General features: G+C 37.9%; 1 protein-coding gene across 1 annotated transcript; it reads right to left on the bottom strand.

Moving 5' to 3' along the window:
• Positions 1–1,257: 1,257 nt before the first annotated feature.
• On the bottom strand, positions 1,258–27,261 carry LOC124173291 (WD repeat-containing protein 13-like). The gene is made up of 10 exons (XM_046552813.1): positions 27,164–27,261; positions 26,999–27,054; positions 26,778–26,900; positions 26,524–26,691; positions 22,684–22,837; positions 22,148–22,325; positions 19,571–19,715; positions 12,000–12,178; positions 6,387–6,505; positions 1,258–2,877 (listed from the first exon to the last, which is right to left on the bottom strand). Exons 1-10 carry the CDS (start codon positions 27,243–27,245, stop codon positions 2,690–2,692), a joined length of 1,392 nt encoding a protein of 463 aa, XP_046408769.1. The 5' UTR covers positions 27,246–27,261; the 3' UTR covers positions 1,258–2,689.
• Positions 27,262–27,363: the final 102 nt, after the last annotated feature.

Below are 27,363 nucleotides of genomic sequence, written 5' to 3'. Positions count from 1 at the left end.
CACATCTGGTAGCGATGTGGCCGAAACGTTGGCATTGAAAACACCGCATGGGGCTAGGAATGAATGGCCTTACGGAAACAGATTCGTATCCCACATAGACCTTGTCAGGAAGTTTGTCACGACAGAAAGTGACGCTGATCGACCCTGAGGCTGAGGCCATGGTGTGTGATTTGCCTGACATTGAGGGCCTGTTGGACGAGCCTTTACATATGGAACCCATAGAAGAGAAGAACAGTGACATACCAGCTGAGATGTTTCAGCAATGCTTTGAGTATTACTTATATACGGAGAGGGGGGCCTTGGCACTAAGGAGATACAAGGACACCGGTGAAGTCCCCGAGGGGTGGAGGTTCAACCCCGCAGACGTGGACATGGAAGAAGTCGAGGCATGGGCCATGGACGAATGTATTATGGTATGTATTATGAACAAACTGAAAAAGTTACTTGACTGGTGGTAACTACTTTCTCCAGAGCCAGTCACTCAGTTTTGGCGATTCTAAAAAGGAGGGATAAGCTGTTGGGTCTGTGGCTTACAGTCGCATGATATATCAGTATTTCTACTACTTTAGTATCTCTGTCTATTTTGGAATGACACAGCAAACGAAGCAATTCACCCTTTTAGTCGCCTCTTACGACAAGCAGGGATGCTGCGGGAGTATTCTCTCAATCCCCCTCACCCGCAGGGGACGACATACTTCACCTTAATCCCACAACTATTCACAAAACCATTAGCTCAAGGAATAGAGACAAATCGTAGTACATAGAACACAGTTATATTCCTGTAGATTCTGCTCAGTTCCCTAATGTGAGTGATCACTAGTTCTCTCACCTCTGCCCTTCAAAAATGCGCAGTTGACGGAAGCACATTGCACTCTGAAAGTTGGTGCACCTTGACATGTCCATTCATGATTGTTGGATGAGACTATCGTTCCGATGACGAACGGAGTGGAGCTGATTGAAGCAGATAGCAAAGGGTGCTACCCCACTCACTGATGACCAAATGATAAACACAAGACTATTGTGAAAAAGCTGCCCTAAACTGATTTTGTAGGACAAAAGCAATGTAATACACATATGTGCAATATTAAGTAGTGTGTGCAATATTTTGAAGGATAGAAGGCGTAAAAAAGCAATTCCGTACAGCAGAATAAAGCCATTGAGGGAGAGATGTAGCCTGCTCATGACTGAAGATAAAAAGATGTCACTATCACTGAAAGAAATTTTTTAATGCAGGTAACCACATGAATAACCAACCACTAAGTTTCTTTAAACTTTATTCGAGTCATAAATAATTCAATAAATGACAGTATTTTGGGAAAAAACTACTGGAGTGAAAGCCAACTTTTGGTCAATTTTCAATGGTTACCACAATAAGATATCAGCTGAATGTCAGTTTTCCCCAGTAACTGGTAAATATTTCAAAAATTGATGATTTAACTAGAGAGAAAAGAGCGAATGACTAACCCATGTTTAACAAAATTTATCAGAAATTGATGACAAGTAACAGCGAGCTTGCAAATCTTAAGTGGAACCATCAACAGCACTCTAATGCATAGGCAACATAATGAATATGTGAATAAATCAATTTACTTTGTCTTAGCCTTCTATGCATAACTCAATAACCACATTTTCATAACTCCGTATTTTTCCAAATACCTTGATCAAAAAGATAAATTATCATATCTGCCATTAAATAATTTTAAATAGTAGATTAAATCCATAATTAATGATATTTATGTTACGATGGACCAACAATAAACTGAATTCCATCATATTTAGAATCAGCATAATTTCTGGGAAAGGAACATGTTAAAAGAGCATCTCTGCACATAAATTTTGCTACATAATAATGAGTTTTATAAACAATAAGTCAAAGAATTAGAAAATTGATGATAAACAATGTGAGAGGAAACAAAATCTGAGAAATTTGAAATTTTTAAAAATTAGAAGGGTATGGATATCATCTCATATTGCATACTGAATTCATCACAATGTAAGCAACACCTTATGTAATGAATTGTCCCAAAATTGCATGAAAATGCAAGCAAAATACATGGAATGATTTTTTTATTTACTAAGTATACAGGGAAGAGATGGAAGCCGTATGAGAAAATACTATTACAAAGATAATGCACAGCCTTGAGATTTATCTCATAAATAAATGTTTATAGTCTAACAGTACTGACATCAACAAATCAGCAATGTGCTCAATGACAGCACAACCACAGATATCAAGTATCACTTCACCTGTGAGTGTCTGACTGACACAATGTTAGCCTAACAAGTCTACTGCTGTTCCGCCAACACTTAAGACCTCAAACTTAACAAAATAAAGATTCAAAATCATGAGTACAATAAATAAAAAGACAATTGAGATTCAGGCACTGAACATTAACAAGCACCTTCTACTGGCAAATTAAATTGCAACTAATAATTGCCATTATTTCCAAGGAAAGTAACTTTAAAAAACATCTTCCTCATTCATAAAGCTTTGATTATGCAAAATTCACCTTTCCATGAGGAAAAGAGATTAAGCTATAGACAGTGTGTTAAGGAGGTGATTAATGAGACACTGTGCGACCCTTCACACAGCGATCATCAGAAGACTGAGGCAAGCACATTAGTTGTGCATGGGATGAAGAGGAGAGCGATTCGGGTGTGATAAAACAGGCACCCCAAAAGAGCACTTTCATCGCTTTTCACGCTTCCACACTATGACCAAACCATGGCAGTCACTTGTTGCCAAAAGAGACTCATCATAGTTGAAGCTGACGCCAAGCACTGGGGATGCGTGGCCTTGGAGCTTGTTCACGGTGGCTGGCCTGCCTTCTCGCTCAATGTCCAAGAAGTAAACACAGGAATCTTCACTCCCCGTCACTACAATTATAACATTTCTATTAATCTCATGAAGGCATGCACACTGTTAACACATGAAAAACAGACTACACACATATTTTCACAGAGGTAAGCGAGGTGCGGGCCTTTTTGATCCAGCATTATTTTTCCCACTTTTTTCACTCTTTGGAATGATTTTTTCCTTTCATTATGGACTGTACGCTTTAGGGACACAACTGCTTTGTTTTCCTAAACGTAGATGGGTATTAAATCCAGTTCTGAAAAGCACTGATATGCATGCTGTTTTGTTTATTATGTTTTTCAGCATCATTATCATTGTTATGTTTTTCCTTATAAGACTTCTACTTCCTATTATAAGTGTTTTTTTTGGCATAAATGAAGATTATAAATAGTGAATTATGTAATTTTTTGATTAACAATCAAGGAACCTCATTAGTAGGGAAAATAAGTAAAAAAAGACTATAGACTGCAATGGATTCATGGCAAGAAAAAATATCTAGTTTATATTTATAACCTGACTCAACCCTTTGGGTTAACATCCTACTTTGCTGCAGCATCCCTGTGCATTTTGAATTTATTGAGCAAAAAATGTCAACAATGTCCGATTCAGAGTGCTAAGCTGCATTGTTGATCAATTGCAGGCACACGCCACACCATCTGGCGACAGGGGGGATGAACCACCTCATCTACGTCATATGTAATATTCACGTGATGCTAAGAATAGCTTTAACACTGGATTTAACACTGGAATGGGGTTTAACACCGGAATGAAATTTCCATTTTCATTTAATTAAAACGAGCGTGCTGCACCCGCTCCCAGCGGACTTCCTTCCCCCGCTCTTTTCAACGCAGGTCCACAGAGGTATAGGCACGTTTCTAATTTTAAAATGTAGAAAAAAAGGCAGGGTCTTATGTACAAATTTAATTGGAATGTTCTTGTACAAATTGAGTTCAGAGAACCTCTTTAAACACATCGGAAGTAATTACACTATTCTCTGTTAAACACACATGATGACTCATACCTACGTATCAACAAGAGACTTGAATGTGGAATCAGCTGCATTTTGATAACAGTTATTTAAAGAATGCGAGATATTGTTGCAAATGAACAAATGTATCAGTTTATGCGCCGTTAACGTCAGGAGTATTTACCTGTTTTTGTTTTTTGTTTTAATTATTTAAAAACCAATTTTAGGAAACAATAGCAATATTTAGGAAGTAAGATATGCCGTCGCATGTTCTCTGATAAATTCTGTGCATTTTGGTACCACATTTGTCGAGTTTGGTTGCGTATAAGTTGAGAAAAAGGTATCTATACAGTAGAAATAATATAGAAGATAATTATAAATCGCCATCACAACATTGAGCAGTGGCAATTACGCACCCCAGGCCATATAAATTTCAATACAGGCAAGAGATAAGAAATTGTAAGCCACCTAATAAATATGAATTTCACCACCACTCGAGCTCTCAAAGGCCAAATTGACAACTACGTGACTTTGTAATGAGTTGAATTTGCAATGCAAAACAAAAAAGAAATCCTGGCGCAATCATTAATAAAATTCAGAGGATCCCAAACTTTTCAAGTCATAAAATTTAGGCATTTAAAGTTTGGACGTTACATTGTTAGCAGGTTTTAATGAATTCAAAATCTATGGTTCTCACCATTCCGCTGAAAGAAGAAAACTGGTCGTTACAGGAGGGATATCGTGGAAAATTTCCATTATGAAAGAAAGATCCTAAGCTGGTTCCACATAAGGTGGGCTACTTCCCCGTTAAATGGAAGCTGCTAAGGATCTTCCTATCACATTGAAAGGTAGCATAAAATGATGGATTTACATTGTACAGCTATGATAGATATTATCAGTATTATTTCCAATGAATCTCAGAAAACAAGAAAGGAATCTAGAAAAATATCTATCCAGAACTAGCGCCACATAACATGACGGCTGTACAGAAAGTAACAGACGTTTTGAAATAAAAATTAAGGAAAGAGAAAATAGTAATTTTTATCCTACACATTTTGAAGTTATACGACTATTTTATCAATAATCGCCTTTTAAATTAAGGCGTTTACCATGACATGATGAAAGCTTTTCAGTACCCTCTCTCTGTAGAAGTACGCCGTCAGCAAGTTTAACACCTGGTTTAGGTACACCAGCATGTAGTTCAGCATCAAATCGTTGTGCAGCGAGCCACATCTTCATTCATGGGAACAAGAGGCAGACTACCCAGTAGACCCTGAGTGCCAAAGCCAGGCTACACGGCAGGTTATTGAAAACTTCCACCCAAAACCATCCACCTCTTGGATTCGAATTGCCATGTGTAGACGAGCATTCATGGACAAACAAAAAGAGTTTTCCCCGATCCTTGTTTTGTGTCACCCGGGTAAATTTTATGAGTGACTATTCCTTGATCGTACACATCACAAATCTGGCTTTAAATTTCAATTGCGTTGTGATTTTTCACAACAAAAAACTTATCACAGCTCACACTTGACAACTGGTGGGATTTTCCACTGCAGCGCTCATTTTAAATCCACTGTATACTAAGTACGGTAGGCACAATGCACAAGATATGCTTGCTCGTTATGTATGGAGTGTAGGAACACTATGATACCAAGATAGTGGCGCTTGTCCCGCCCATTGCCAAAAGCAGAGACAAAAGGTCTGTCACTTTCTCAGCAACCCTCGTATCTAGCATATGGAGCCATTTTTAGAAGGTTAGAGCTGTATGTTCAGTATGAAATGCAGAGGTTTTATTGAGTGAAGGGATGGAGATTCACGACATGGAGAGGTGTAATGGGTAGAGGCTTAATGCATCGCCCTAGATCCACATGGCAAATAACCAGCAGGCCAGTTTGGAGCCATTTACTAGTTTTAATCAAACCATTGGGTGCTGAACCATCAAAGGCTGCTTCATTACAAAAATAATAGCAATAAATTAAACGCAGGGAGCACCTGTGTTTGGGATTCTAGTATCAAGAGATCAAACATGGCATTTGCAAAAATAACTAGTACAAAATCTGTTAAAATTGATGCAAAAGTTGATTGGTTTTGGTCACTTTTGAATTAGAACAATTTATGGAATGCCCAACGATGTCGAAGTCCTGCGTTTCATGAGCTTTTCTTTTCCATGTTATGTTCTGGAGGCATTTCAGCATGAAAAATAACAAGGACATAATCACAGAATGTTGTTTGCAGCATTCTGATGATGGTTCTTCGTGGACATCCAGAATACATTTTTTTCCAATTTACAACCAAGAGCCAATTTTTTGTTTGTGAGGTTTCACTGTATTACCTCAAATTCACATGAAAAAAAACTAGCATGTTTCTAAGGGGGCCATGTACTAGGATTTGCCAACCAATTTTTATTTGCACCATAGGGAATACAATTCAAATGATTTTGGCTTTCCTAGGAGGAACAAAGTAATGCAAAGAAGATAACAAAACTACTTTGGCGTGGGTTCAATTACTTTGTGCTTGCTTTTGATCTACCATATAAGGGATACAAGGAATACAATTACTCACCTACACATGCTCCCTGTCGAAATGACATGATGGGGCAAAAAGTTGAGCGAACCAACTGCTCCTTGTGATGAATTATAAACTTCCGTCTGAGGACGAGGCTTCCTTCTTTGTCTCTCACTCTGAAAAAGATGATCACCCACACAATTAAATTGACTTCCTCATCAATAGTTGGCAGCTATAAATTGTGACGTGGGCCTCTACATATGTCAGTATGAGGCAGTATCTGAGGCATTCCCAGAATATTACAAAAGAAATTCCCTTTGGGTTTGCCACCACGTCAAATTCTTCATCACTGCTCAGGTTTCAATGGCCATTTTGTCATTAGCCATAACAGCAAGATGGATGACCTTGCCATGGAAAGCAGCAGGGAGACGGATCTCACCCAGTGGCAATAAAGTACAGTTAACTCTCAATTACACGAAGTCAGCAGGACCAGAAAATTGGCACTTTGTAATATCGAATTTCGTCATTTCAAACCTTATTCATTTGTCGCAAAAAATCTTTCCTTGTTTCCACCGCTCTTTTTTGTTTTTAATGGCCTTTTTTAATGTTTTCGGTGATGATTTAAGTAAGTGTTTCACTTCGTATGTTTTAAGCCTGAATAATACGATCATTTTATCCGTCTTTTCCGAGTGATCACTCGCAAATGATCGTCGCCAGCAATTGTTTTTTGCGATCACGATCGCGATGAGGATTCCCATCACTTTTTTCAATCACTTGCCCAGTCGCTTTTTTCGTCGCTGAACCTGTCACTAAAACCCCATATAAGCCAATTGAAACGCAGGCCCGTATGGAGCGATTACAGCGCAATGTTTGACAATCGTGGGAATGACATAGATAAACAAACACGCTATATATTTTCATGATGCGGGTCCTATGACAACGAGCTGTGTCATCAAAAGTGATGCGAAAGGCGACGGCAGGAGGGGCCTTGTGATTCAGAAAAATTATCACAAAAAAGCCATCACCTATCCCTTCGTGAAAAGCAATCGCTCTAGTGATCACTTTACCTGACGAAAGAAAATGATCGTGTGACTCAGGCTTTAGTTATCAGAAAAATGGATGATAAAGTTGCGGCTCGTTCGAATAGTACACCTGATATTCATCTACATAATACCCCCCAAGCCGCCTAAAAGGCGTGTGGCAGGGGGTGTTAGGACACCCTTTTTTTAGGACACCAAAAATTGATGCCACGAACCTCATGGAATTTGTTAAGACAAATTATTACTATAAGTCGGCGGCAAATCGAGATGTAAAAGAAGCTTGTAATACTGGAGGATAACGATCGTAAGCTTACGAGCTGTGCTGTTGAAGTTGGCAACACCGTACGTCCATCATACGGTACGAAGTCACAGCAAAATAATCTGCACACAATCCACATGTGAGATCACAAATCGGTTCTGCTGCCAACACCCACACACAAGCTACAAACTATTTCAAAAATATAGGTAAGTCCATAAACAATATACTAGCATATACCATAAAAATATAGTGGGAAATAGGCAAATACAATTATCAAAAACTGGAAGTCACTACCATTCTTATATTCATCACGTTCAACTTGCAATAACAGAGCTCGTTATGATGAAAACAACTATTTATTCACTGATTTAAAGCCTTAAATTAGCCCATGCACGTGACACAGGTCCCTTTTCTCACTACTATTCGTTGAAATAATAGAATAAAAAACTTCACACACAGTTTTGATCTTGATAGCTTGATCGTGAAATGTCATATCTATGGTGAACAACAGAGGTGAACACGCCACTGACAATTTTTACACTACTGTTAGACAAGAATCGATAGCGTAATAGCACTTTTTACAATCCAATCACGATGGAACACTGATAACTCTTGGCCGATATTTTTCTACCATGTCAAACTTTGTGCATTACAACCACTGGCACTGTGATTATTAGCAGTAGCTTAATGGGAGATGTCACATTGAAAATAACACTATTTTGGCACAAAACAAAAATTCCTAGATGTCTCCAATCAGCGAGAAAAAGTTGCAATGATTGGAATTCACCTCATAATACAAGCACAGGCAGTCCTAAACAACGAATTCTCAGGTACCTAGAAATGCATGGATTAAGTTAATGTATATAAAAGCATAGCAGACATTAGTAAACATCAAAATTGTTCTAATTACATACTAAAATAAATGATATGCCGTCGATAACATCAACTTACAATTACAATTAACTTACAACTTAATTACAATTTACAATTAACGTATCCCCCTACCAACGGCCGTGGCTCAGACTCATACAACGATGTTATTTAGGTATTATAAAATTTTTGGTTTAACTGCTCCAGTTTTATATTTTATGCCCTTAATCAGATATTAATATTATAAATAATAAGAAGTGTGAGGGATTCCGCGCCTCTATCGCCTTATCTTTGCTTTAAATTGAAAATAATCAACACGTCTCACAAACGAAGCTCTCACAACTGCTGGCAACTATTACAAACAATCACAACAATTGCTTCGTGTAATGTTTAGGCACCTTTGACGTCATCGAGGCTTTGTCGGCAGTAGTTTGGGGGGCACGGGAGTTTTTGGCACGCTTTAAAATTCGTTGTATTTATCATTGAATATCTCGCAAAGGAAAACTAAGAATTACGCACGGTTTCCTTTGATGAATTCAGAAAATAATTTTCTGTCGGCCTGTTAATTAAAAAAAATTCATGCAAGTTCCCCATTCGTCCTGTTTGAAGACATCCATGGAGACCTTTTGTTATTTGAAAGCACGAAGCATTGGGGGAAGTTGAGGAAGGGATGGAAGGAACAGAAAGGATTGGAGGAGAGGGGGTGTTAATTATTAGCGAACGGATCGTTGAATATTCGGCACTCCTCTGGGCTTCAATACAAAAAATAATCATTTCGACTGGGCAAATTTAGCGATAAGAGACTTGAATCTGAAAGACTTGAGGCCCATCAGTAGCGATACACATAATTAAACCTATGAAGAAAGGGGACCCACAAAACGACAGCTATCATTTGAACAGACAGTTACTCAGTCAAAGAAAGTGAAGAAGGAGAATGAGGAGTTAGTTGTTGCTACTACTGAAGCCTTTTGAAATGCTGGAATTAGTGTAGAGAAATTTGATAAACCCAAAATTCGGGATTGGCAGTGGGGATTTGCCATCTGCCGACTGTATTAGCCAATAATACATCCTGATTACATGGAAAATGAAACAGGAACAGCTTAAATATTGTGCTATTATTCTAAATGAATACAATGAAAATTGACATTGAAAACAAATTTCAGTACCATTTAGTCAATTTTTACCCCAGTCTTCCTCAAAAAGACAATTGAGTGAAGTGTTCGGCGCACCTTTTCTTGCTCACTCTATAACATAAATGCTTGAAATATTGATATATCTCTTGAACCATTTCCTTCATTTGGTTTTATCAGAAAATTTGTCATATCAAAATTGTATCAAATGTTATGTAATATGCTTTAAGAAGTATAAGCAATCATGGAACGTGTACAAAAAAATAATGAAACAAAAAAATGTGCACAAATTTAAATGTTAAACTTACACCAAGGTTTTCTAAAACACCGAAATCAAATACAGTGCACTCCGGGATAATGATGGGGAGAGGTGGCGTGAATAATCGGAAAACACAAATAACCCAAACTTAAAGTTGATTTATAGTAATTTTCATGATTTACGTAAATCAAACATTCTATTATTACTTATGCACATTGCCTATTATTTTAGACTGCTTTCCAGAATTGTTAAGAGCTCTCTCTTCCCAACCACAATCTTTTTCACGGTGATAACGAGATAGTACTATTATTCTTACTGCTTAATGTAATAACTGGTTTCCGAAAACCAGGCACCCGTGGCCGCGATGTCACGGATTCAGAAAAGTGGTATGCACGAATGCTTTGCAACCAACCGATGTCGGAAACTACCCTGACAGGTACCATGCCGAGTGGTAGCATCTCGCACAAGTTGCCTGGGATGCAACTGCTGCGGGACACGGATCCGTAGTCAACAAATGAGATCCCGCACCGTGATGCTAGGAAAAGAGGAGCTTGGAGCTCCCGTGAAGGCAACGGGCGTGCAATTACACCATTGCGAAGTAGTGGTTATAGGAAACCAGGACTTGAAGCAAATTGCCTACGCAGGCAAGCGCCTGGCTATGACTCATGCTATCTCTACTTCCACTATTCCCTTCCTCTCCAGTTTGGCCTTGGCTGGTAACGGCATAAACATGCCCAAGTGGGATTAAATCTCTAGTTCTCTTGGGCCGTATTCAACAGCATGTGAGGCCACAGCAATAATTGCCCATTTGCGATATGAAATACACAACCGTACATCGTAAGTAGCATTTCTCTGAATTTACGAATGATTAGCCATTGAAGAATGTTCTGACATTAATCAAGAGTTTTTTCCCACCGCTGATCGTCGTCTAGGATACTAGAGCAGACGTCCAAGTAAACTTCATTCAAACATTCCTTGCCAGCAAGTAGATAAAACAATTCCACATTAGGAACGGGATCCTAATGGAAATAATAAGCACGGTGTAACATTGTATTTCTAAATAACACAAATATAAAGGTGCTTTCACATCCGATTTTATTTTTTTAATATACACTGCAGAAAACTTCAAAGGACCGTGAACTAATGCATGGATTTGAAAGAAAATTAAGTCCCCAAGGCTGTACCCTTTGCTGGGCAAAGGTGGGGGGGGTGTGAAGTCACAAGGCTGATACTCAGCCTTATAAGATCTCACCCCCACCTTTGCCCAGCAGAAAGTACGGCCTTGGGGAATATATTTTCTTTCAACTGTTCAACAGCCATAGTTCGCTCAATCACCTATAATGCACGGATAATCCAGATAAACTGCAGCTGGATAATCGAGAGTCTGCTGTAGTTTTAAAACGAATTTTAGCAAAAAATAAAACCACTTTCACGGACCTCTATAAATTAGTTAATTTAGCTATGATTCCATAACGATCATAAATTACACAAGATATTATTTTCTACAGACCTATTGATGCCAGATGTGAGGTGCCATGTTTATAAAGTAAGTCTCTCTTCTTTAATGCTGACAGGAGCAAGGTTTCCACCACAGAAAAGCATGAGAAGCATCTTTTGATTTTGGGGAAATAAAGAGAGAACTAGGTATTATTATCCATATTCATTTTTTTCCTACAGCACTTCTCAAGATATTTGGTGAAACATTGGTTCACTCGCGTGAATTCCCAAAAATGATACCCCAAAATGTGTACCTTAACCTCATTTAGTTTTTGTAGTTCTTTCTCCTGCAAGTCGAAAATTATACGGAGTATCATTAATATAGAGAAAAGATTTTTTTATGTTAGTTTTAAAAGCAGTATCATGGAAAGGACAAAGCAAATAACTAATTTCTAATTAAAGTCTGCAGAGAAGAAGAGAGACAATTTTATAATCGCAGCACCTCACACCCGTTCAGGGAAAAAGTTGCATCTCTGACGTGAGTTCATACACTACCACTGAATTGCATAAGAACACAGGGAGTATTTTCAGATTCCCAATAAGATTCTTAACAAACCCGAAGTACATCCACAACTCCCAACAAGTGAATTTGACTTCCCAACAAAAATGACTTACCTAAATAAATATATGGCATTGGCAGCACAATTAACAAGCAACGATGGATCTCTGGCCTCACGACTTATCCATGCTCGATATGAAAGGCAGGTAATGGCACTGCCTTCACTGACACTGATGCGCCGACATTTACTGAGTTTTCCCGAGCCCAACTCAAAGAAGAATGAAACTATAGTCCCCTGGAATACAAATGAAATGTATCAAAATAACAATACCTGCCATTCATCAGTCCATATCAAGTTTAATATTTCAACTAACAACTATGCAAGTCCCAGACTATAAAAGATAGAAAAATAAAAATAATGATAACCTTTCTCTATTAAAGGTTTTCATTCATCAATAATGAACAAGATACAAGGCATGTCAAAATATAAACAACCATATACATTTAAAAAAGCAACTTCAGTGCACACTAAATATTCATACTAATATTTTTTTAAAATCTGTTGGGTATACATCAAAAATATATTGAAATCAGTTATGTATTCCGCACAAATAATACATTTTATCCATTAAATCTCTTTTTTACAGTTTTTATACAAACATATGGGGCATCAGTAACATCCTCCTTAGAGGTGGGTTAAACTGTTCATTTTGATGAACCGTTCACTTTGAACCTCTTCAGTATAAAGAACAGTTCAAAATATCTGTTCATGATGAGCAGTCAGGGTCATTCACGTAGAAAATACCATTTATCTGACAATTAGAGTAAATGAAAGCTTAGTGCGGCATCATTTGGTTTGTGCAGCTTGTCGTAGTAATTTCAAGCTAATTCTGTACCAGGCCTTTACTTGGTTATCCTTGTGCAGGACAATGTCTGCTATCCACTTCTAGAATAAGCCAGAATTAATATACATTTATCAACCCAGCGTCTGATGTTATTCGCATATTTAGCACCAGAAAAGTATTTTTTTAATGCTGCTCTTATGAGCAATATAGACTTTCATACACAGCTAACTGTTCTTTATAAATATTTTTAGTATAAACATCATTTGTGAATCTCGCTCTTACACTCCTTGGTAAGATATCGATTTTTTTCTCCTCGTTACAGCCTGCATTGGGAATCTATCCCCTCTAACAATACAAATAACTGTCAATAATAGCATGCATAAGAAGGTAAGAAATAACCAGTTTCATTGCTAAATTAGTACTTTTGGTAGAATGTAAAAAAATAATAAAATATGTTACACCCATGGAATTCTGTAACATTTAAATATTAAACATTGAAAGCAAAGAAAAAATTAATGCTTTGAGGTGCACTTGTGCGCAATTAAGCTAAGTAGTCACAATAAAATACATAAAACATCGTGACATGATAAACCTATCAATCGGTTTACGGTGATTTTATTTGATGACATATTTGCGTTTCTCGGACGAAAGAGCACCTTTTGCATTTTCGTAGATTTCCACCGAAATCATAGTTGTTCATGCTTAAAAATCACTGTCTGATCGATAAAAACAGATTTGTAGCCATTATATAGCCATACGCAACGAATAATTCCCTTAATCATGAAAAACTTCCTTGATGCATCCAGTCCGGAGGAGATGCATTAATTTCTGAGCATTTGCTCACTCTCTGAAGCAATTGCTCCACTTTATTCATACAAAATGCTTGAAAATTGAGCATTTGCTTATGCTCCGCAATTAAAGTGAGCATTTGCTCACGCGCCGCCGACAGAGCTGCTGAGCAAATGCTTATGCTCCCGATTTTTATTCTTACAAACTGAAGCAAATGCTCCAAATCCAATGAGCATTTGCTCACTTTTATTCATCCGGGCCATAGATTTGTTAGCCAAGGTAAATTACGGTTCCTATAATAGGAGGGAACACTCAAAATTAAAAATTAGTTTTCATTATTTAAAACCATAATTATATGAATGGAAAACACACATGCCAAATTACAGAGCACAAATTCGATTTTTAACCAAGATAAGTAGCTTTGAAAGTCCGCTACGAGCTTCGGCCATGCCCTCAACATGAAATGTATTTCTATTTGCTGACACCACATGACGTGCGAACCTCATAAATGTGAACACATTGGCTTTCCTGGAAATAGTGGCCAAAAGTTTATCATCATGGCAAAACAAAACGTTAATTTAGACTGGAAATGCTATTTGAGGAGCTGGAATTACTATCCTCTGTGGAAGAACCTTATGTTAACCAAGTAAAATTTGCAGATGGAGAGAAAGATTTGTAACATACCACAAACGAAATAAAATTGGCTAAGTTGGCAAAACAAGATTGGAAATGCAAGTCTCAACTTATACAACGTACTGCTGACAGACATTTGGAATATGCAAAATATAAGTCAACATCTTTCGATTTATGGATGTCTTTAAGCAATACATTCAAAAGAAAAGGAATTGCTGGACAGCTTCTTCTAAGAAAGCAACTATTAACAGTGAAATTTTATGTTACGGATGATACGTTAGTGAATCACTTCCTGAAATTTGATAAACTAATAAGAGAATTACATTCCACTTGAGCTACAGTCAAGGAATCGGACATTGTGTGTCAACTACTTTTGACAATGCCTTCTGAATACGACGTGATGGTCACAGCTATCGAGACGCTGATGGTGAAGGACCTCACGTTGAGCTTCGTGAAGAACAGATTAATGGACGAAGAATCAAAGCGGAACGAAGTCGTCGGGAAAAACACAGGAAATGCATCACCTCCTGCCGTGTTTCATGCTAAAAATTGGAATGGACAAGTTGAAACCGCCATGGAAACTGGTAAATCTAAACACATGGGAAATTCAGGGAATTCTTAACACTTTAAGTGTCATGGATGTGGAAAACCCCGGCACAAGAGGGTTAACTGCAGGGTGAAACTACCGATTAATTCAGGAATAAATAATTCAGCGAATGTGAGAGAAGAAGATGGATTAAGCTTCAAAGCAAAGCAAATGAAGATAGAAAATTGGAGATTTATCCTGGTCCTCGGATTCTGGAGTGACAGAACATCTGATCAACAGTAAGAACAGACCTCTCAGTAATGCCTGGAAACTGGAACACCCTTTAACAAATGAAGTCGCTAAATCAGGTACTTATCTTGAGGCTAAATATAAGGGGAAATTTAAAGTCATCAATGCAGTAAAAGGAAAGGAAGTTGAGATAACTACAACAGATGTTTTATCTGTGCCTGATCTTTATTGTACTTTACTTTCGGTCAGAAAACTGGAAATGAAAGGTTTTCGTATTACCTTTGAAAATTCACAGGGATTAATTAAAATGGGATAAGAAACTGTTGCTTTTGCAAAGAGAGAGGAAGACTGGATCTCAATTATATGTTCAGAATTTCTTTCAACATAAAGTATTGTCGGCTGCTTCATCAGGAAACAAAATTAAATTTCCTATACCAGAACTGACTAGAGATGAAGAGGAAGTTGAAAATGAAACTGAAGTCAATAAAACATGAACGGAAACTCTACAATGGTCTACCAGGAAGAATGATATACCAAAATACCTTCAGGATTATGCTGCTCTTGCACTGAGTGCTGAAAATTATGTGGACGATGTACAGGAAAACTACAAGGAAATCGCAGAAAGTGAAGACAAGGAACTCTGGTATTGAGCTATCAAGGAAGAACTTAATTCAATAAAGGAAAACAAGGCTTGGATTTACACCGATTAACCCCCTCAGGGTTCCCACTCTACCTAAATAATGAAATTCACAGATTTTTCCAGGTTTTCATGTTTGTTTTTTTAAGTTTACACGGTTTTTTCAGGTTTTTATGGTCTCAATGTTGTCAAATTCACGCAACAATTCATGTTAATAAGCCAACAATAAAGCAATCACCGGCCGTATATTAACAAAAAATTAACGTACGCGACAGATGGCGTGAATGTAAACGCAGCAATGAAAAGTGGTATCTTTTATGACGTCACCTATCGTTTACAAAATTCAGAGCTGACCAAAGGCCCAACCCAACCGCGCTCTTGCCTCGACGCCATATACCATGGCCTTCTTTAATATGCGAATGCCCTAAGGACCTTCTTCCACCTGGACGCTGGAAGTCCTTTTTTAATGCCCTTAGGACCTTCTTCCACCTGGACGCTGGAAGTCCTTTTTTAATGCCCTTAGGACCTTCTTCCACCTGGACGCTGGAAGTCCTTTTTTAATGCCTCCCCGAGAGAATGATTTTTGCACACGTTATTACCGCACAGTAACCAAATTTCCCTTACCGAATCTTCGATCGCGGAATCGCGAATGAGATCGCGGAAAATATTGAAATTGTTATTAGAATGTAATATATCAAAAAATCAATTTCATATAATTATAATGCACTTGATTTGAAATATCTAAAGACAAAATAAATACCTGCTGAAACACGTTATTTTCACTTTCACATTATTATTCACATAAACTCAAACGAGGCAAACGCAGTCTATTAAGAGCTCTTGCCATAAATTGAAAGACTATTTACCGTAGAAATGTTTCCTTTAGTAAAATTGCAATGGCAAACTCATATTTGGAAGCAGAATATGGCATGTGCCCTCATTTTGTGTGGGAACCGAACTTCGAGTTACAAATCAGATAATTTTCGTAAATGGTTAATTATGGGTCTATTAGAAATGCAAGTTATTTCATTTGTCCTTTTTCGAATTTAACTCCATCCCAAGCTATCATTGAAATTGAACCCTCAGACAAAATAACAAACTTGCACCATTAAAATGGAAAATAACGGTCAATGCGTCGTCATATAGTACGTACTGTGGTATGGACTAATTACTTCACTTCGAATATTCGTGTGCAGATAAATGCATAGACTATGAGTCTGCGCAGGCCCGACCGAGAAACATGATTAACGTATCCAATGTGATCAGTCGACCATAGTATTATTATCAAGATTGAGATATTTTTAAGGTTTTATGACGAAATTCACGGCTATTTCCAGGTTTTTTCACGGTAGACAAAATTCACGGCTTATTCACGGTTTTCACGGTTGAGTGGGAACCCAGCCCCTGGAAGAAAGGCTATTGCTGGTAAATGGGTTTTCAAGTTGAAGAGGGATAAGGATGGAAATATTGAAAAGTACAAGGATGGAGGACTCGTAATTAATGGATGCTCTCAGAGGATAGGACACGACTACGAGGAAACATACGCACCAGTGGCTCGTCTTGCAACAGAGAGGGTTCTGCTGGCTGTGGCAAACAAACTTCGACTCATTCTGGAACAAATGGATGTTCCTGAATTACTCTGGTTGAAATACTTAATGGATGACTTTCTGATTCCACTGGAAGATAATCGGGCCTGTAAACGACTACTGTAAAAGGGGGAACATCGTAGACTGTGGCATGTCAATGTGAAGTATAACTTTATTTGTCAACTCAACAACCAAGGAATTATAAATGCAGAACATGCATGCTCAGAAGATCAACTGGCCAAAGGCCTACCCACTCCCAGGTTCATTGCATTGAGAAGCTCATTGGGTTTACTTTGATTTTTTTGGGCGATGTCAAATGCAAAGTTAAAAAATTAAATTGAGGAGGGATGTTGAGATTGCAATTTAATGCTTCAGCTGTTTCCATAAATAACATGCTAATTGTTGTTATTGTTATTGATCACCTGTCTTACTTGACTGAATAAAATTAAAAGTTTTCTTTGCTCCTGAAATCCATTAATTAATTAAATTCTATATAAGTTGATATGCAACAGATGAAGCAGAATTATCAAAATCATAACTCCTGCATACGAGGGAATGGAGTCCGTGGGATACCAATAGGATGGATAAAAAATAACGTATCATACCTTTTCTCCTCATAGAGGCCAATAGAACCCTTTTCTAAAATGGGTTGTACTAATGTAATGCATACATTCAAGTAGTTCTTATTTTTTAAATATGTTTTTAAAACCAGTGCCCGCATTAAAAATCAGAGTTTAATAAATGTAATTTTAACTTTTTTTCAGAGAGTCATCTGACTATGTTACGTACTGCAATGAAACCAGTTGCAATTTAATCAAGCTAATGGAAAATTTTGTGGAACACTCAAATAATTAATTTACTCAGAGTTCTTAAATAAAAGACGAAAAAATTACATTGAAAAATTATTTATCCACATTTTTAACCATGAATTGTGATGAATTTGGTTCACACATTCTTCTCTTTACATTTGGCAACAGCAAATTAAATCTCATAGTTACTAGAACATTCGAATAAAACACGATCTAATGCACAAAGTCATGTAAGGACCGGTGACCACATAAATAATCCAGGTTTGCAAATCCGAAAGATTTGTGCGACCACCGGGAAGGGCTAAGAAGTGCAAAATTTGGGGAAACATGCTGTGAGTCATCAGTGATTAATATTGATGCCACCCCTGAAAAAGGCTGAAAATAAACAAATCATACCAAGAAAAGAATGATTGGAAGTGTCTTTTAACGCTCTAAAAGTAATATCTGATTATAAATAATGATTTTATTGTAAGTCATGCTAATATTTTACCTACGGAGAGATTACCTAGGTAGGTACCTAATTGATTCCGTTGGAGGATCATCGTCATTGCTGTCAGATGCAGCATGTTTCAACTAAGTGACGATCTGGCTCGATATGCCGCTGTTAACACCTCGGTGTTCCTTTGCTACAGCTGAATCCCCCAGCTCACTCTCCTTGCATTTACAAGTGAACATCCACAGCAGGCTCTGTCAGGCAGTGTCCTAGACGTTGGTGAAGGGAGCTAGTTCGTTGACCATCATTCTCCATTTCAAATTGTGTAATCCACTTCTACTGCTGATTGTAAGTAGGTTTTGCATGATATTTAGCAGCCACAGTGGTCGGTGGCAGATGAGCCAGTTTCACTTCTCCGTGGCCACAGACATATAAAATGTAAGTTACGCAGTCCACTCAAACGCTTCCTTTTAAGACCTCCACAAGACACCTACCCAGTCCTTTGCCTAGACGTACTTTTAAAATACTCTATTATTTTTGTGAGTGCCTACTTAATAAAATTCTTTGAGAGCAATAACATAAGTCGATATCGATAGCAGTAATTTTTCTTGAAAGAGCACCCTTCAGACTTATGAAATAAAACCCATTGAGTCCCTTACCACAAGTAAAAACGTGGCAGTTGACAATGCACTGTGGCCACAGAGGCAATCGCATATGATGATACCTTCATAGAAGCTGAACACGAACGGTATTCTCTTATCAGTATTCTTCTTGTACCAAGATGCAGTACCATCTGCAAATATGCCAGGCAGAATTTGAACGCACACCTTGCCACCATTCATCCAACAATGCAGAGAGGAACAATACTTAAACTAATCAACAGCAAACACCTCTTAGTGTTCAGGCTTTACTCTTCGGGTATGGTGCAGTGTGCACAACTTGGACAGCTAGGCACTTAATGTGCTCAGCATTCCAAACCATCTTGTCCGGTACAGACCACAACCCTCTACAGACAGAAATGATGCCTCCGTATATTAACAGGCTAAAGCACTTGACCAGAAACAGGGGGATCCAGGTTCGAAACTTGGTCAAGGCAAATGATTTCTTCTGGGTGGAATTTTTTCACAACAGTAAAGAAATTGAGTTTTAAATGCAAATATGATCCCTACAAAATACATACCTTGTCATTCCCACACCAAAGTAGTCTCCCTGAAGAGTCAAATGTCAGAGAGAGGATTTTTCCACCAACTTTACTGCTTCCTCCCCTTGGGTATATGCCGGTGGAAATATTTAAAACTGCAACCATACCGCTAGAGTTTCCAGCATGAGAAAAAAGTCAAGGAGAATATGATGATAACAAAGGCAAGGAGAATTGTTAATTTCAAAAATAATCTGAGAGTGAATAAAAATAACTTCCATAGGCCAAAATAGTGATGCTATGTATTCTAGTGTGAGGCAGTCATCAAATGAGCATATGTCAGCACAGGGTTCACACCAACTTTCCATTTTCAATTCCCCACTCTGAATGCTTTAAATTTTGCAACACAATAGCAATTGCATAGCATTACCACACTTATGTCCAAAAAAGAGTTAATAACCATAGAGCCATAAATTTTCTAAGTACAAGGTTTTCATAGGAATTTGACGGAAAAATGCAGCGAGGAATGTTGTGAAATTTTTTCAAGTAGTAGTGTTAGATATGAAATTGCACCAAATCCTTGTTACCCCATGCCCCCCATATTCAACTAACATTAAAACTACATTTTGATAATTAGCTCACAGAGTAACACAGTGAATTGAGGTATTCCTGCAATAATATTGTTCAATTCGCCAGCGTTTAAATCAGCACCATTCACACTAAATAAATAAGCATATTTGTAGTTTGCTAAAATGCATGAAGGCGAAGAAATTTCTGGCTGCCTTGGGCCGTATTCAACCGCATGCAAGGCCACGGCAATGTTTGTGCATTGCAATAAAAATATACAATGAAAAATTGCAGATAACATTTCTCTGAAGTTAAGATTGGATAACCATTGAAGAATCTACTAAAATAAATCAAGTTTTTTTGCCTACTGGTGATCATTGTCTACAGTGCAAGAGCAGACGTCCATGTAAACTTGAAGCATTCCTTGTCAGCCAGTAAATAAAATAATTCCATTTTACAAAGGGACTCTAACGGAAGTCATAAGCCTGGTGTAGCCTTGCATTAAAATGAAAAAAATCCTGGTTCTCTGCGTCCCATTTTATTTCTTGTGAGGATCACGAAAGCATCAGAGTGGTGCGAACCAATACATGGATAGCTGCAGCTGAATAATCACGAGTCTGCTGTACTTCTAAATGAATCTACATACAGTAAAACCTCTTTATATCGTAATGGACGGGACCAAAATTTGGGTAATTTGATGTATGGAGGTTAACTATGGAGAGGTCTTAGTGATAGGCACCATTTTTTCATATCATTTGGAAATGAAAGGCACTACTGTCTTTTAAACCATTATCTTTGAAAACACATGCATGCATCAGTGAACAAATATTTATTATTTCATAATTACAGAAAGCGACTGCTATCGCATGATTTTTACCATGATTCGAGAGAAAATGATGTGATCTCTCTCAATTCAACAGTCACTCAAAATGATTGGTATAGTTGGATACCTTTTTTCTTATTTACTGTTAGGTATGTTCTCATATGGAACAAAATGTCCACAACTAATGATTAATATGAAAATTACAGCATATTAAGGTATATAAGAAGAAAAGAGTGAAACATTTATTGCTGAAAATGTCATTCCATGTAGGTAATCGAGGCTGCATTAATGGTCTCTTGTTGCCTCGGTACAATTTGCGGAGGTAGTTATGCCGTCTCAGGGGTATCTCCTAGGTATGATAAGAAGAGGATTTACGATATAAAGAGGTTCGCCAAAAAGAGGTTTGCCTATAAATTGAAATGTAAATCAGACTGTAGAGGTGGTATGATGTATGGAGGTTTATGATGTAAAGAGGTTCACTACATAGAGGTTTTACTGTGTATTGTTTCAGTCAGGCTGGTTGTTGAGTAGTGTACTAAAGCATGGCTCCCCTAAAATAACAACTAAATTCTGAAATTAAATACTCTGCAGCCTAAGTTTCTTCATTCATGTGTCCATGAACTAGGCAAAAAATGTGGCAGCCAAATGTATGGTGAATTATTGCCCTATTCATATTCCAATCCTCAATCTAAATATAGGAGTCTCACTAAGGTATCTGCTTGCAAAAATTGATAACACTAATGAACAACTATGAATCCACCCTGAAAAGCACCACATTCCAACACAGACTAGCATAAGTCTAGCCAAACCCCTACAAATCAAGTCGTGAACACTATGTTTCAACAAGTGTTCACATTTACACTTTTCGACTCAAACCTGAATACATACTTAAGATAACACTCAAGTAAATAATAATTTATCGATGTTCTAATACTAGTTTTTATACCTTCAATATTGTGCATTTATAATGAATCTAATTTCATATCTTACTTCAAAATATGATTTGCCAGAATAGCTTCTCTAGCAAATATGTAAGGCTACAGTGCTTCCAATTACAGCAAAGAACCTTCAATTTCCTATCCTGTCAATAAAAGATTCTTTATGCTTTGACTATCACACTAGCAATAGCAAAATTCTGTTTAGATGCACCTGTTTTCCATGATAGATTTGAGGTAGGGTACCAACACAATAATTATTGAGATAGATTATGTATTTAATAAAAGGATACTATAACAAAGTTATTGTTGACCGGATGAAACAAGCATGAGAGTACTTCAGCAGCACCTTGGTCTCGCACAATACGCAAGCAACGTGGTTCCCCCGTCTGCTGACCAACCTCCCACAAGCGTATGGTGCCATCCAATGAGCTACTCACCAGCAAGTCATTGGAAATGGACCAATCACAACCTGGAAAATGCACACATGACAACCCCAGTCACAGACAGGAAAGGACACCACAAGAGATCAAAGGGTTACGGCACAGTTGCAGAGTCATTTACGCAAAGGGGGACATTTGCCTTGAAAAAATCACTTGGCTACGGCAGGATTCAAACCTGGATCTCCTGATAGCTGACCAAGAATGCTACCAAGACAACTTTCTCCAAGACAAAATTCTAACAGGTTTTACCCAACAAGCCAGTAGTATCTCCAGTCAAAGTCTGGAGTCAGCTCCAGAAATGGATTAAATGATTCTAATCTCAGTCCATGTGATGAATAATGTGTCAACAGAATTTGTTCACTTTGAGCATTTTCAAGGGATTCCTACCTGTCACTCCTTTCTCATGCCCACTGAGAATGAAAAGCACTTTTGGAGGGGCATCCGCCACATCGCAAACTGACACCAGGCCATCTAGTGATGCACAGCAAAGCCTCGATCGGTCATTGTTGCCAAACTTTATCATCGTAACTGCATCTGTGTGCTAGAAATGTAAAAAACCATGTACATGCATAGATGTAGGAAAATGGAAAAAAAAATTTTGTATGGGTAACTCAAGCTAAGACATAATTGCCATTACATTTCAAAATCGGTGAATCCACAATTGAAAATTAAACTCAAATGCACACAGACACATGGGCAGGGAGGGAGGGGTGCTCCAAGGGCTCAACCCCTTCACGCCGGACATTGGGTGGAGCCGACGGGCATTTCCACACGCAGAACACCTGACGTCGGGTATTGCTGTCGCTGAGTTTTCAACGCAGACAACCGGACGTTGGCTCTGGCCGACGCGAGGGAAGGGAAGTGACCACTGAGGTAGCAGTTGTCCGATGCATTCAGGCCCGGCCTGAGACCCAGCTTAGCGAGTCCTAAGGGCCACTCCTAGGCAATAAAGCCTGACCCTACCGCTCATTTATGACCATCCTCACCATAGGAATCCTTTGCATAGTAGTTATGTTTTCAATAGTTTTTTCAGTGATATGTTTTATTGCATACTACTATTAATTCATACTTTGAAATGAATTCTTCGTTTTGTTCTGTGCCCAAGCAATTTTTAAATGGAATTATAGCGTTAAAAAATACAGAGTTCCGCATTTATAGTCTTATTACCTTACATTTACTAACTTTTTTGTTATTAATGCTAGAAACCCGTTTAAAATTCCACAATGCTTAAAAAAAACTTTAATAATTCTTTTAGAAGAGTAAATAATTTAAAATCAACTACAATGTTTGGTTGAAAAAAAACACTAGTAACGCACGATAGAGTTAGAGGGTGAAGTCCAGTGGCTGGGGTAAGGGATGGGCAGGGCAAGAGCTGGGCCCCAAATCTGAGGGACGAAAATACCCAGGCAACTCACCCCCAAAAAGGGCTCCGCACAGAGAGGTTTAAAATATTCTCATGCTACTCGTAGCATGAAAACGTTTTTCTATTGTAGGCACTGGCAGGAAAGGGTTAAGCACACCCATAAGTCCACCCTAAAAAATTGGATGCGTAACGCTAAATGGAATTGGGTTAGCATTTGATCATTTGCACAAAAACTTGTTTCCTTTCAAAAAAATGCAATAGCCAAAAATTTTGGTTAAACACATCAATACGGTGGTCCAAGTTAGTGCTGGGTATGGAATGGAAGTTTTCAGAACGCCTAAATGCCACAGCTCTCTCATGACTAACACAAGATTTTAAAGCTCCCTCTTTTCTTACTTTGCCACAATGTGGCAGTTACTTATATTTTGTGTCGTTACAATTCAGATCTGAGTCAAAGAGAATGATTTCTTTTTCTGTGGAATTTTTGCACAATTTGCTGAACTGAGGGTGACTCCATATTAGTTATCAGTGCGGCTAGTTCCGGTATACTTAAATTAGTGGTTGCAGTAGTTTCCTAAGACTGAGTAGACAGATTGATTGAAAAATGACTGCAATAGAAATAATGCTTTACTTATGTGGAAAATCTGAAAAAATAAATGGGAGTGAGTTGTTGCTGTGATTTTTTGATGCAAAGTAGTGAAAATTGGAAATTCATTTGTTTATAACTTTATTCCCTTTCGTAAATATTTAGGTAGATATCCTTTCTGAATACACCGCATCAGCGTGATATTGGGACTTTGTGCAGGCAGTCACATTGACTCAATACTCCCAAAATCCCTGGTAACTCAGATTATCTCGGTTCCAACACCTTGCATCTGATTGGTACCCCAATGCCATTTGCAGTGCTGGAGGCACTGGCGAAAATTGCTGCGATGGCATTCAACAATTCAATCACCAGAGAACTTCCTCTGGTTAGCAGCATAATATTACCTGTCAATAGAATTAGTCCACCTTCCGCATTTAATGGGGTTGGTTGACTTCCATTAAGCTCAGCCCCCCCCACAGTGAGTTTAAGTCTATGTGCCAGCATGAACATCCTCCATTCCATAGGGCTACACCGTTGTCACAGTGAAGACATGTGCCTACCATAATCCAAAAACCTCAAAGCCATCAAAAATTACGAATCAGAAGAAAGGTAGCCCGTGTGATAGTGTCGCACAAAAAACAGAGCAGGAACGGGAAACCATGTGGAAATAGCCAAGTTTTTATTTAATCTAAAATGAAGAAATTATGGAAGCATTATTTCTTTCCAAGATTTACATCTTGGCTATTATTGAAATGACAACTTCGGCCACCAAAAAGCATTACCGGCAAGACCTAGCGGAAAGACAACCGAAGATTAAATATAAATGTACAATACATCAACAAATGAAGAATTCAACATAAGAACATAACTTCAGGATTACACAGATTTAAAGGAACACGGTAGTTTTAATGAGTATGGCGATGAGAAATGATGAACCTTTGCAGCTGGCTTGCACTCTCCATTTGGCAAGTTCTCGCTAACAGATGTCGTTGACAACATAAGAACTGTCCACAGCAACTTGGCTTGGTGGAACTTCGGAGTCTTAATAACTACGAACCAAATAGGTGATTCTCACTAACATGAATAGTATAAATTTTTCCCAACACAACCACAGCTCTAAACTACTGTTCTGGTTTAGTTTAAATAAACTCCCTGCTTTACCTCCACTATAGAAACAGTCAACACTTTCATGACACCCTATCATAAAGAGGAGAAAAGAAAACAGAAAGATGAAACATCATTTACCTAAATATTTTAATGAACTTACTCAGCAAAAGATAAATCTTGCTTGGATTGATTAATCACCACTCCATATCAACTGCAGCGAAGCAAGTGTAAGAAACAATGTACAAATTCAAAAGTGAAAAATGGGCCCTCTACTTTAAGTTGCTATCTTTAGGTGCATACAACAATGTCCATGCCTCTGAATCTAACAAAGAAGACACATAGACAAAAATTGCATTAAATCACAGAAAGGGTAGTTACGGTTAAGTGAAGTTAAAATTGCCATAAAATGAAAATTTCATCAACGATAATTTGAACTATCCTTGAAAAGAGATAAAAAATTGATTATTGGATACAGGCAGCATTAGTCAACATCAAGTAGCCCCAGAGAAGTCAGCAAAAGCAGCAATTATAATGAAGGAAATCACCCACAGAACACCTCCCACGTTTTGGGAAATCATCTCCAGTGATAAGTGAGGGATACCAATACATGCAAACACAGGAGTAATATAGTATGCAGAGAGCATATCACATATAAAGAAGACAAAAAGATTTCAAATTAACAGTCAATTTATTTAATACAGAAACAGTAAACATAATGCGCCATTGAAATGTGCCACGACTGTACCCATTTGGGACCATTGATCCTTGTAACTACATCATTGTTACAGAGTGACTACATGTAGGATGTTTTAATTTTTCCAGAGGAAAGTATCAATTATTAGTCGAGAGACTTGAGAATGGAATGAAAATTTTCACAACCGTCAAACCGTGAAGTAATACCAACGAAATGAAACTTTACTCACCATTAAACTGCACTAAAATACACATCATTATTCTTGCTAAAAGGTTTGTTAAAACTCGAAGCAATGAAACTTTCCCAATATTAATTAGACTAATAGGCATTCGAAAATAAATACGCCACACACAAACTTGCCAAATTAAATCATGAGATTATTCATCAGCCTCGATAGGGAAGGTTTTCATGTTCCCCATCTCCCCCCCTATGAAATTACTTTTCAATTAATGAGATTTCGACCACTAGTGCTCTCACCTGGTCAAATATGTGATGAACTCCGACAAAGGCATAGTTTTCAGCAATGGTATTTCCACCGACAATAGCTCGGGATGCTTCAGCCTGCTTTGTTGGAACTACTTCCCCTTGACTCAACGTTTGATAACTATTTCCTTGAAGCTTAAATATGTCGGGAGATTCGCTGACCTGAAACAGGAGCACAGTGTAAATCACCAATGATCTCAAAACAAAATACATTGAAACGACAGGAATTAGTTGACCATTTCACTCACTCTGATGCTGCTTCTAGCACTCGTACTACGACTTTTCTGAGATACCTGGTCCGCTGGTACGCCATACCTTTGTTGTAGGAGCTGACCACGCAACCGTAGATACTGTTTACGTACAGATGGATCCTTTACGAGTAGAAAATAAGTACTGTATTCTTGCACAACCTGCAATATCAATATTATAATACTTGAATATATAGTCCCTAAGGGTATTTCATTCGAACCTCACAACCACTGTATTCTCGCAGGAGTTGATTCCTTCTTCTTATGTACAGCGTCCCTAAAAGGATAAAAGCAACACATTTCAATACAAAAGCAACTGAATATACCACTAAGTGGCAATATTTAATTCGTGCCAGCATTAACAGTAAAAATTCATGAACTCTTACGGAAATTTGGATGGTTTGGTGCTCGGTGAGCGTTGTATCGCGAATCCAAGGCGAACACCTGCTGCTTCCACAAGGCAGCCATTTGTTTGTTTCGAGTAATTTCCGGTCAAATAATATTAATCTACATAAAGAGATTTAAAAGCAAATTTGACAAAATTTAAATCAAGAAAAAAACCAAAAAACAATGTGTGATGATTCAC

This window comes from Ischnura elegans, chromosome 1 (assembly GCF_921293095.1).
Source record: "Ischnura elegans chromosome 1, ioIscEleg1.1, whole genome shotgun sequence".
NCBI classification, from domain to species: Eukaryota; Metazoa; Arthropoda; class Insecta; order Odonata; family Coenagrionidae; genus Ischnura; species Ischnura elegans.
The sequence above is the reverse complement of the archived record's forward strand: the minus strand, read 5'-3'. Positions and strand labels throughout refer to the sequence as shown.